Genomic DNA, 12,784 nt, shown 5'->3' with positions numbered 1-12,784 from the left:
CTGTGTCTCTCTAAGTAGCCCATTGTCCTTTGAGCTTTGGATTTCGGAGTTTTGAGACAGAGTCTTGTGTAGCCGGGGCTGGCCTTGAGTCCCTGATCTTCCTGCCTCTACCTCTTAAGTACTTGGTTAGGTTTACGGGTCCGTGCCCCAGTGTCCAGCTGCCCTATCCTTTCCACCCCTTGCTTTGTGTCTTTTAGCAACATAATTAGTCGAGACGCTCTTTCCCCAAAGCTCATGCTGACAGCCTGGACTGGGGCCAAATCAGCACTCAGAAGCCAGCCTCCGGGAAGGGTCAGCCTTGGACTGGCTATTTTCTCTGGGAAATAGCCAGGGTTCTCTCCTGAGTTGACCTCACCTTACACGTGCCTCCCTGCGGCATGTGCCTTGCCCTGTGTGCTCCGTGACTTCTAACTGACAGAGGTCTAATCCATCTATCTTACCATCACAGCAGGGTCCATGAAGCCTTTCTGCAAGGGTGTGGCCTGTACAAGTCAACACCCACTCACTCCCACACCTCCTTGTCCTCAGACATGGAGTAACTGTCTATACGACCCATGAATCTAACCCCTGAGGGTGAGCAGTGCAGGCCTTTGGCTCCGGGAAGGCTCTGGGCTTCTCTCTCTCATCCCCCTTTGAGCTGCCCTGCTTCCTCTGCTCAGATCTTTGGGGTCATACAGTGGGTGTGTGTGTGAGCACAAACAGTTGGAGAGACTGCTGGCAAGGCCCTCTGGGAAATAGCCTTCTCTAGGTGATCCCTAGGCAGACCCTCCTAGAGCTGCCATTTTAAAATCGGGTTGGAAATAGAGTACTGTGAAATGTCTGAGCAAAAACTCCCTCCGTCCTGGGAGGTAAAACCTGGGAAACAGGGAAGAAGGAAGCATTTGAGTCGGGAGGGCATCTCCCAGGGTCCCAGGTTCCTCCTCACAGATTCCCAGTTCCTGTAATTGGTGACTTGTCACGGGGTCCAGGAAGCCCAGTCCCTTGGCCTATAACTATGGGCTCTGATGGAATGAGAAGCAATCTGTCTACACTCACCCTGGGTCTGAATCTAGGCCTACAGGGATTTACAGGCTCACAGGGTAGTCTGCAGCTTGCTTGGGGACCCTGGGAGAGGTCAGACCTCAGGCTGCGGGGAAGGGAGAGTACATCCTATGCACCCGAGAGACCACACAGCATGGCTGGCAAGGAAGTCTGGAGATGACAGCCTGTAAGGGTCCAGGAGCGCCACACTAGCAGTTCAGAGTTGTGGACAGACAGAGCCCCAGAAGTCACAGGGAAATGCATATTAGGGCCTTCCTGTTTAGTTCAGGGATTGGCTCACAATGGGCTCCCTTCTTCCCTCCTTAGCTGCTATCCAGAGCTTCGTGTTACAGGAGTCCAGGGTAGGCTATGTGATTCGCCACCCTTGTGCTTGTGCCTGTGCAGATACATAAAGCAGCCCTGTCTCCAGGGACCCCTGTCTTACTCCGTTCCCACCCTGCTCCATTCCTCTGCCATCCCTCTGCATTCTCTCCCGCCCGTCTTCAAACCTCAGTGGCCACTCTGCACACACAGGGCACTGGTGTTCCTGGCTATGTTTCCATACCCTCCCTCTGAAAACTGATAAAACGTCAGGCTCTTCTCGTCTCCGAGCAAAACGATGACTATGCCAGGTGTTCTCTGTGGTCCTGAGTCCCCGACTGATGCTGCTGCTGGCAAAAGCAGCCTTTGAGACAAACAGGAACTGGGTGGGGCAGCCACCAGCCTGCAGCACTGCTGACTGTAGCACCCTGAGAAGACCAGAATCAGGGAGGACACCAGATAGCCCAATGATGCAGGTGGTGGTGGTGGTGATAGCGATGGTGGTGATGGTAGTGATGGCGGTGGTGGTGGTGGTGATGGTGGTGATGGGACTTGAATCAGGAACACTGCCTGGATATACAATCTCTCCCATCCTTCTTCATGGTTGCCAAAAAGCCAGAATCTCAGTTCATACCACTCCAGGCCCCATTACCCACACATACTTAACACATATGCCCATCCCCTCCCCTCCCCCACGTGCATGCTGTACACCTCCTGACACCCACACACGACACAAGTATATACTATACAGATCTAAAGTTGACTGCCAAGACGTCCTTCACCCCTGGGGTTGGCCACAGTAGATTTGGTACTTCCTACCTTCCCCAAGCCCAGATGGGCCAGGCCTCCTCACATATTCTTGCTGACCGAGCCTTGCATGAGGGCTATAGCTGAAGGAAAGGTTTGCAGAGCCTGACATGAAGTCCCCTCACCACACCACTGCCGGCTCAGGGCTTGTGGCTCAGCACAAGGATTGGAGTCAAGTCAGCACAAAGACCTTGCTCTAGACTGCCCAACCCCTGGCCATCCTGAAAAGGAAGCTGCTCCTTGAGGCTCCTAGGAAGGACCTTAGGCATAATAGGGGTGGGCCTTCTGCTCCAGGCCAATGGTAAACAAAGCCTGGTCCTTGCCTCCAGGTAGCCTTCTGTCCAGGCTCGGGGAGAGGTGGGGGCAGGGGTGTATGTCTATAGAGAAGCCGAGTGTATGACATTTGGGGGCTGGCACTCAGGTCTGGAAGAAAAGGCTCTGGAGTAAGCAGGAAAGGCAGGCAGAAAGCTGTTCCTGGAAAGGGCAGGATGTGGCTGGCCCTGGCTCGTTACTGGAAAGGAGCAAGGATGCCGTAATGGGGGAGCTCAGAGGGATCCGGAAGGCTTCATACCTTTTCACCTGGAAGCCACATTTCCCGACCGGGCCTCAGACTGAATCCCTGCACAGTCCCACTCTGGGAAAGTCACCTCAGGGGTACACGTTCTCATCCCAGACTGTACACAGATGGAAACTCTTAGTCCAAGCGCCCAGCAGGCTCAGGGCAGGTGACACGATTGGAATAGGAGCCCTGGGCTCCTGAGCCCCAGTCCTTGGCCTTTGGCATGTTACCGTAACCTGTTGGGAAGACCAGGGAGGAATGGGGGACAAGCTTTTCAACTCCAAATTCCCTCTTGAGACTCTGAGGGTGTGTGTTATTCCTTATAGCTTACCCCTGAGCATTTAAGGGCTCCTGGGGTTCCTCAGATGACCAGCTGGTAAGCCCATGTACGTGTGGGCATTCATGTGCTGTCGAAGAGCAGCTGAACCCTCACACCCTCCAAAGGCCTTGTTGCCTTACTGGGGCCGTCTGGAAGCCCGTGACGAGTCTGCTGCATTGCTCTCCATTGTCAGCCGAGCCCTTCCCTCACTTTTGGTACTGCATGCCTCTGCACCTCTCTCTCTCTTTAAAAACATCTCTAGGGGGTAACGGGTTTTCACGGGATATGCTGCATGGCCACCACAAGCATCCTGTTCACTCTGGGTGATGGGGAGCTGCAAGCATCCACTGAGGTCAGTTTTGAAACTGAAAATGCAAAGAATGACACACTGTACGTCAGACAGCGAGGGGAGTGCTGGGTGATTAAGGAGTGGCCCTGCCTTATTGAGTTTGTCTCATTGATTTCCTCCTGCCTGGCATTAATTAGAAATGCTTTCTTCCCGGTCCCTGGAGCCTGAGGGCGGGGGCCGCACATCCCCACAGGCTTCCCAGACGCTGGCCTGGAGCCTATCCACTGGATCCCTGGGTGCCAGAAGACATTCCAGAGAGAATCCAGGAAGGTCCACTCTGTAGTCTGTCTCTCCAGCCCCTGATCTACAATTCAGAGACCGTAAGCTGTTGCATGCATTCAGGCATAGTGACCCAGAGTCTCAGAGCCCATCTGACGGTCACCTTGGGCACGCTGTACATGGTTTGCAGTCTCCATTCAGACTGAGCTCTCTCTCCTCCTGAGGTCAGGTATGCTTTCCATGGCTACATCATGGGCTCTGCATCCAGCCAGTTGTAACGATTCACGGTTTTACAGCCAAGTCAAAGACGGTCAGACTTGCAGGAGGCCATTCAGAAAACAAATGGGAAGGGTAGCCCTGTGCTCCTCTCCTGACTGTATCCAGTGTTTGCCTTTCCCGCGCCTTTATTTCTGGGCATGCACATAAGTCCAGGCTATGGAAGCAATTTAACAATTCATCCTCAAGGTCTCACACCCTGGAGTAGCCAGGAGCCCTGGAGGGTGGGGCTCGGGGGAGCTTGCAGAGTCAGGGCTTCAGACTCGCTCACTGTCTTCTCAGTCATACACCTCAGAGGAGGCTCCTCACCTCTTGTCATTTGATAGCAGCCTACCAGAGTTTGCAGAGCTTGCAAAAGTAGGAGGATTGATGGGAGGCCTCATTGCTCATAGGAAAAGTTTGTTTGTCCGCAGACCCCAGCAGGCTTCCTGTAGGCAAACCTAAGGCCCCAGTGGCAGCGGCCTTCAGCATTCCTCTTCCCTTGTGTCTCACTTCCACGTTACTGCACCCCCTGTCCTCACACCTCTGGGCCTGGAAGCCGGGAGCTGTAAACCAAGAAAGGAAGTTCAAAGGTCATCCATCCCAGAAGCAGAGACCAAGGAAGGATTAGCAAGGGGATTCTATTGCCCAGCATATCAAGTTAATAAACTAAGCAGAAACTACAGGGAGCCTACCCAGGCCAGTGAGCCTACAGAGAGGGACACAGACACGCCAAGCAAGCTCCGTCCTGTGGGAACACACCAAGAAGTTCTTTATGAAGGGACTGGGCATTTGACCAAGGTCATAAGTAAGTGATGTCAGCCACTCCTCTTAGATTTGATCATCACAACCCTGGGGCCAAAGCACTTGTGGGTCTGGATTTAGAGACTGGAAGACTAAAGGTCCAGAGGTGACCTGTTCAGTGTTTCCTAGATGTAAAAGCGGAACAGGGTTATATGTCAATCGTGTGCAGCACATGCTGATGGAGCGCCCGCCCTCTGTGCCCTGGGTGCAGGAGAGATGGAGAAGCATAAGGCAGGCTTGCTCAGGCTAAGGCTAAGGGGTGGGGAGAGTTCCTTAAATTAGGAGGGTAATGGGTAAACACCATTAGGAAGACCCAGCTCAGTTTGTAATGTGTTTGTCACACAAACATGAAGACCTGAGTTTAAGCCCCACAGCTCATATAATAAAAGCTGGACTTAGAAGCACATGTGTCCCCTTACAATGCTGGCGCTGAGGAAGCTGAGACAGGTGGACCCCTGGGGCTTTCTGGGCAGCCAGCGTGGTCTATTAGGTGAGTTCCAGGGGTAGCCTCTCCCTCTGTGGTTGGCTTTTCATCACTGTAACAAGCATCTAAGGCTAATAACTTAAAAGGAGGGATGGTCATGTCTGTTTCATGGTTCATGGCCTCTTGGCTTCACTGTGTCTGGGCTTTGGTAAGAACAGAACATCAAGCAAGTTATTGGAACATGGCAGAGCAGTGTTGCTAACCTTTTAAGGGCCAGAATGGAGAAAAAGACGAGCTTGGAATAAAAGTCTGTTTTTCCAAGGTTGCCCACCACTCACCCACCTCCGTGACCCCTTCCTCCACATAACCCCTGTCTGCCAGTTTCCACCTATCTCCCAGTAATGCCCTTGGTATTATGAATCCACGAAGGAGTTAATCCAGTGGTTATTTCAGAGCCCTCGTGATCCATTCATTTCCCAAAAGCCTACCAGCTGACAATCAAGCCCCCAATAGGAGTCCTTTGGAGACCACTGCATAACCAAACTGTCTCCCTCTCCAGACCCACAGTTGCTTGGCATTGAGCGGAGCAGGAGTTCTAGATTTCCTGGAACCAGCTGGATTTGAAGTAGCTCAATGCTGGTAACCAGGTGCCAGAGGTCCAGTCACATCCTCAGGAAGGACTCCCATTCAGGATAGGAGTTGGGAATTTGGGTGGGGCTGCAGCAGTTGAGGAAGGAAGCGATCTTGTGAACTATAGGAGAATAAGTCACTTGAGTCTGTACCGAGAACTCAGACTTCTTCCCGACCAGAGATGGGCATGGTCTGAACATGCATCAGTAACCTGCATCTTCTGGTTTGTTGCCTGTACCTTGTGAAGAATTTCTGAGTCTTTATTCAAATTCATAACAAGTATCCAAATGGGTCATGATAATGCACACCTGGAACCTCAGCGCTTTGGAGGGTAAGGCAGGGGGATCTCAAATTCAAGGCTAAACTTGCCTATAGAGAAAGTTCAAGGCCAGTGTGGGCTACTGCAAGATAGTAAGACCCAATCTCAAAATATCAGCATGAAAATAATGTCCAGAGTTCTGTTCCCAGTGTGATCCCTGACCCCTAACTTGAATAAGATATATAGATAGTGGCCAGTCTTTATGAGAGTAGCAATGCTGTAACAGAGTCCAGCATTTCCTGAGTGTCTCCATCATCCTACCAGCCAAATACTTCCTAATGACCATTTTATAGATGGCCAAGAAGGTCTGGGCATGTAACTCAGTGGAAGAACAATTGGATAGCACGCATGAGGCCCTCGGTTTGATTCCTACGACTGCAAACACACACACACACACACACACACACACACACACACACACACACACAGTAATTTGCTCAAACGGTCCAATGGGAGGAGCCAGAGTCTGAACACAAAGGCAACTTTCAAGACTGTGTTATCTTACATTGGCCCCTTCACTATACTTCGATGTCCCAAAGCTCCTCCCACTGACTGTCAATCCACCACAGGGTATGATTTTGCTGCTGTCCTCGAATGGTTTGCTGAGCGGGTGGACCGAATCATCCTGCTCTTTGACGCCCACAAGCTGGACATCTCTGATGAGTTCTCGGAAGTCATCAAGGCTCTCAAGAACCACGAGGACAAGATGCGAGTGGTGTTGAACAAGGCTGACCAGATTGAGACCCAGCAGCTGATGCGGGTGTATGGGGCCCTCATGTGGTCCCTGGGGAAGATCGTGAACACGCCCGAGGTGATCCGGGTCTACATTGGCTCCTTCTGGTCCCACCCTCTCCTCATTCCTGACAACAGGAAGCTCTTTGAAGCTGAAGAGCAAGACTTGTTCAAAGACATTCAGAGTCTACCCCGTAATGCTGCTCTTCGAAAGCTCAATGATCTCATCAAGAGAGCCCGGCTGGCCAAGGTAAGCCTGCCACAAGTAAATGCAATGTAGACAGGTTCTAAAGTAGAGATCAGTTGTGAGAACTGAGGTCCCTTAGATAGGAGAGTGTGGGTGGTTATGGCTGCTGCCTCTGGATCAGATGGCCAGTTTGGAGCTTGGCTCCATGGCTCCCTCGGTGATCCCCAGGAGGTCCATGCTTTTGTAGTTTCTCAGTGCTGTTTTCTACATTTATAAACTGAATGGGCTGGTGGAAGATGAAGAGAAACAGAGTCTGAAAACCCTTGTCACTTTACCAGATACCTTAGTATTCAGAAACTGCCATTGTCTGTGTCTACAACAGCAATGTTCTCACCCCCTCCACCGTGACCTTCCCTCTCGATGGTCTCACCGGGCTAGCCCGGTAATGTGCTAGATGAAAGAAATGCTTCAGAAGCAGGGTCAGGAGGAAGGACTTGAAGGGCCAGTTCAGGCTTCTGCTGAGGTTGTCCTCTGTCCCTCTTTGTCAGGTCCATGCCTATATCATCAGCTCCCTAAAGAAGGAGATGCCCTCAGTGTTTGGGAAGGACACCAAAAAGAAAGAGCTGGTGAACAACCTGGCTGAGATCTATGGCCGGATTGAGCGAGAACACCAGATCTCCCCTGGGGACTTCCCCAACCTGAAGAGGATGCAGGTAATGAGGGTCAGGGACCCTATGGCTGGAAGAAAGCATCTTGTTAGCTGACTGCCAGAGAATGAAGGGGCTGACAGAGCTCCTGAGAGAAGCCATAGTCATAAGGCAAGGAGGTGGCATTAGACACAATCACTCATAGCAAATGCCATAGCCAAACTGAACAGAAACAGCCCAGTTGTCCCCTAGGGCACAGGTGTGTTTGATGACACTGAAGCCCTTACACAGTGAAGCCCTAGTGAAGGCTACATGTTCAACGTCTCCACCATCTCTAAGATAATGTACCTTTAAGTGCTTAGGTTAACCTCTGAACTCCCTAGGAACAGTCTGTGACACAAACCAACCCTAGTTGACTTTGTTCCCTGTCCCCAGCTCTTATTCAGTTCCTTCATAAAAGACCTATCCTTAGCCCATCCAGTCCTTGCTCCCCTCCCCTGGTGCAGCCCATTGGCCTAATTACTTTCACTAGAAAGATAATTGGGCAAGGATTCTATCCTTAATAGGAGACACCTTCCCTGATATGAACATCTCCTTCCACTGGATTCCCTTTTCTTTCTCTTCCCAGGACCAGCTGCAGGCCCAGGACTTCAGCAAATTCCAACCACTGAAGAGCAAGCTGCTAGAAGTGGTCGATGACATGCTGGCCCATGACATTGCCCAGCTCATGGTGCTGGTACGCCAGGAAGAGACCCAGCGGCCTGTTCAGATGGTGAAGGGCGGAGCATTTGAGGGAACCCTCCAAGGGCCCTTCGGGCATGGCTATGGAGAGGGAGCTGGGGAGGGCATTGATGATGCCGAGTGGGTGGTGGCCCGAGACAAGCCTATGTATGATGAAATCTTCTACACCTTATCCCCGGTGGATGGCAAGATTACGGGCGCCAATGCCAAAAAGGAGATGGTACGCTCCAAGTTGCCCAACAGCGTCCTGGGGAAGATCTGGAAGCTAGCCGACATTGACAAGGATGGCATGTTGGATGACGAGGAGTTTGCCCTGGCCAACCACCTTATCAAAGTCAAGCTAGAGGGGCATGAGCTGCCCAATGAGCTGCCTGCCCACCTCCTCCCTCCATCTAAGAGGAAAGTAGCGGAGTGAGAGAGCCAGGCAACTTCAGACAGACAGTGTCAAAAGAGAGGATAGACGTGATGACCCCACACACACACACACACACACACACACACACGACTTGGCAGTCACACTATAAATGAGAAGGGTTCGTCTTTGTTTGAGCACCTCTCCAAGTCCCCAGGGTTGGTAGAAGGGCGCTTTACCTCCTCTGTCTTAGGATCTAGGCCTGTGTCCAAACTTTCCCTCCATCTCCCTCCCATTCCCCCAGAGACATGAGGTAATTAACACAGATGGCCCACCCACCCTATCCCCAGTGCCTTCACATCTAGGCCCTGAGCAGATGGGAAAGGCTTTCTGTGGAATAGACAATTAAGCTTTATTTTCTATGCTTTTATTTTTTTCCTCTGTGGCTTCCTAAGAAAATTTACTCAGGGGCTGGGAGCTGGGAGGGAAAGGAGAAGCTAAGCGAGGATGATCAAACTGAGAAACCTCCGTAGGGCACTGCACCCACACTTGAAAAGACACTGGCCTATGTTCTCTGTGGTTCTCTAAACCTAAGACTCTCTGTCTTCCTCAGTAAACTTGGACCTTAAATTCTGCCTGCCGCTTTGTGTCAAAGACTCCCAAATCGGAAGAGAGAAAGAACAATTTGATAGGAAAGCACCAGGAAGCTGCCCTATGGTGTTCATGAACAGGGCATGTGCAGCTCATGGGTTTATTGCCCTCCCCGCTCCCCGCCCCAGCCTAGCATCTCTGGATGCTCAGTTTCTTTATACCAAGCCATTCCTGTGTGGCAGGAGCAGGGCTAGGCACTTTATATGTTTTAGTCCCTGTGACCTCCACGATGTCCTAGGCAAGTGTGTTTCCCTCCTGTCACTGCAGGACTCAGAGATTGGGGTACCTCCCCAAACTCCGGGAACTCACAGGGAGAGAAGGTTCAAATCCAGAACTTGAGACCCTTCTATTTGTCCCCGTTCTGTCATGGATGAAAGATCCCAGTATTGCTACCTGGTGACAAAGCACAGGACAGTCTGAACACACAACCTCTCACACAGCCTTCCAGAGCATCCAGGCAAGGGACGGAGGCTCACCAGCCTTGGGTGGGCCATCAATCTGGCCATCTGTCACCTTGTAGAAGGAAACTGTGCCTTCTGGCCTGCTCCTCATGTTCACAACATCACAGAAGTGCAACCAAGCCATGAGGAGAGTGGGCTGGCCTGCTAGATGTGCTCTGTGCCTATTCCTGCTCAGCCTCCCAATTATTAACCTAAAACATCCCAGCTCGAATTCAGCCACAGGCTTTTACAAAGCAGGACTCCCTGTTGATTCACAGAAGGCCATCTTGAGAAGACTGGAACCTCTCTATAGTGTTCCAGGGACTCTGGTGTCCTTGGCAAAAATTCCCGTTGTGCTCAGTGCCCTCCATCTTCCTCCGTGGTCTCCCCCTCGCTTGCTCCATGGCCACTGACCCAGTAGCTGTCTGCTGCACTCCTACTGTGATGGAAAACAAAGCAAGTATAACTTATTTTGTATCTATGTTCAGACAATAGAGACTGTTCTGTGTATCTACGATGTGCTTATAATTGTCATTAGGATTCATGTCAATACAACATATCTACCCTTTGGTATTCTTTTGGCGACTGAGCACCGTTGCATAGCACTAGATTCTGACATGGCACGCCTAGTGGCAACTCTGAAGACAGTGGCTCATCCACTCAAAGGTCATGAACGCAGCACCTTCTGCTGGCCTGGTGATCTTACCTAATGGCCAGCTTACACAATGACACAATGACCACTGCTTCCTGCCTTTATGGAGTGGAGCTGTTCCCTTCATCAAACTTACATTTCTCATGAGTCAGTAGTAGAGGGAGACCAAGACAGAGAGGTCTGAACTCAGAAGACAGCCCCAAAGTAACCCAGCAGAGGACCCATTCCCCCATGCCTTGTGTTGAGCCAGAAGTAAAATAAAATAGTAGATGAAGTCTGCTTTAGTTCATAAGAAAGGGGATATGTGTGTGCCTCATGCCACAGTGTCTGATACTCAAACCACATTCCTGCCCTTCTCTGTCTCCTTGTCTCCCCATCTTGCCTTCAAGACAACCCAGAAGGATCCAGAAAGTATTAGAATTCCACATTTCTTCTACCGTCTGGAAGAAGGAGGTCATGCTTGGGTCTCCTCCGTGTGTGTGTGTGTGTGTGTGTGTGTGTGTGTGTGTGTGTGTTTGGGGGGCGAGTGTAGTGCTCTTCTGACTCCAGCTGTCCTGACTTGCTGACAACTTGCAGGACATGAGGACTTGCAGTGATCCCATGCATCAACCAAGAACACATTTCACCTGAAAAGCAAAGACACATGGTGGCCATTGCATTTACAAAATCCTCCATGCTCCTTTCTCCGGCTTGATCAGCCTAGGCCATGAAGATTGTCAGTGAAGCAGAAACATCCCACAGCCCTGACCCAGCGAAGCTTGCCTCTCTGTACCAAAGAGTTAAATCCTCACCAAAATGTATTGATGTACACGTGCACCTAGGTGAACTGCTCACCACAGCAGGGTGTTGGTTTCCGGAGACTAGCGTTTCTCTGAGTCATCCTCACTCATGTGTGATTCCCTCTGCTCATAAGAACTAGGATGTGAGAATTTGTCCATCAGGTTCTCTCGGGGAAAGAAGCTTGTTCACTCTCCCTATGAGATGCTAACTGGCCTCTGCACACAGTCAAACTATTCTGTAGTCCGACCATCCATCTGGGTACCGTCCTTCAGAGATCTCAAGCCTTTCCCACAGGAAGACTGAGGAAAACCATGGAGATTTATTCTTTGAACCATTCAGAAATACTTAATAAAGTCTACTATAGTTTTAGATGAATCAAACCAACTTCCTGGAGTGTCAGAAAGCTTACATCCTTGTGGAGGAATGAGGAATTTATAAAGCACTGATAATACAAAGAAGGAGTAATGGGGGCAGATATAGGAAACATGAGGACTCAAAGGAGTCAGAAATGCCTTCAAGACAAAACGAAGGTGGAAGTGAGAGAAAACATCCAGAGAGGGTGGGCACCTGAGGACTATAGGGAATTGGGCATCAGCATTGGTCCCTAGACTTACCCAGGGACAGGTGTGTCTTTGAAAAGAGAACCTGCAATTCCCAGGTTTCCTTGCGTCCAGGTTCAAGAGCTCATTTTAGGTCCTGCTCACCCAGTATTCTAAATCCGAGAACTCTGCCCTTCTTTGGAAATGCTTACCAAGAACGCAGGAAAATCTCTGGGGCCAGCCTCTTGGGCCTCTCCTTGCCTCCTAAACACAAGAATGATAGACAGAATTTTTATACAAACTTAGACAGTGTTTCCAGCCCAGCAAATCATAGCAGACTTAGAAAGACTGCAAAGCACGATTAGAATTTTGACTCTGGGAACTGTGCTAGCTTTTTTTCTTTTTCCAGAAGACATTGTAAGTGAAATTAGTATCAGTGTCTTCAGCACATGGAAGAAAAATTTGGTCATGGAGGAGTGTCAGCCGTCCCAGCTGAGCATCAAGGGTGCATCCTCCTAATTGAACCTCACCCTCCCCCTTTAAAGGTTGGTGGGCTGTGTGAGGGCTTTGGCGAGTGAGATGAGAGCGTGAGCACACTGTCCTTGACTGAGAGAATCAAACAAGCATGTCGCCACATTGTGTACTCGTTACTAGCGCCCATGGGAGGAAGTGTAGGGTTAATTGGATGGAGAACATTGAACAGGGATCATTGAAAGGTACAGCCTCTTCATCACACACACACACACACACACACACACACACACACACACACATGCACACACATACACACATAAATATACACATGCACACACAAACTCAAACATACACACACATACAAACACACGCACACACAGACACACACACATACATCATATCATCATCATCATCATCATCATCATCATCATGACACCCACACTGCCTGCAGGGTCCCCCAAGATTAGATAGGCAAACACAGGTGACTGGTGGGCTTTCACAGCGTCCTTTCTACTAGCATGTTGGCCATTGGGCTATTTAACCTTACAAAAACCTCCAGCTCA

At 50.5% G+C, this 12,784-nt stretch overlaps 1 protein-coding gene across 1 annotated transcript in view; it reads left to right on the top strand.

The window, feature by feature from the left end:
• Positions 1-9,083, top strand: part of Ehd3 (EH domain containing 3) — a 25,121-nt gene extending 16,038 nt beyond the window's left edge. Inside the window, exons 4-6 of the mRNA XM_032908937.1 lie at positions 6,596-7,008; positions 7,494-7,658; positions 8,221-9,083. Coding sequence (XP_032764828.1) covers positions 6,596-7,008; positions 7,494-7,658; positions 8,221-8,748 — 1,106 coding nt within the window. The 3' untranslated portion in view covers positions 8,749-9,083. The remainder of the gene's footprint in view (positions 1-6,595; positions 7,009-7,493; positions 7,659-8,220) is intronic.
• Positions 9,084-12,784: the final 3,701 nt, after the last annotated feature.

The sequence above is a fragment of the Rattus rattus genome, chromosome 7, assembly GCF_011064425.1.
Source record: "Rattus rattus isolate New Zealand chromosome 7, Rrattus_CSIRO_v1, whole genome shotgun sequence".
Lineage (NCBI taxonomy): Eukaryota > Metazoa > Chordata > Mammalia > Rodentia > Muridae > Rattus > Rattus rattus.
Note: the sequence above shows the minus strand (reverse complement) of the source record. Positions and strands in the feature narration are given on the sequence as shown.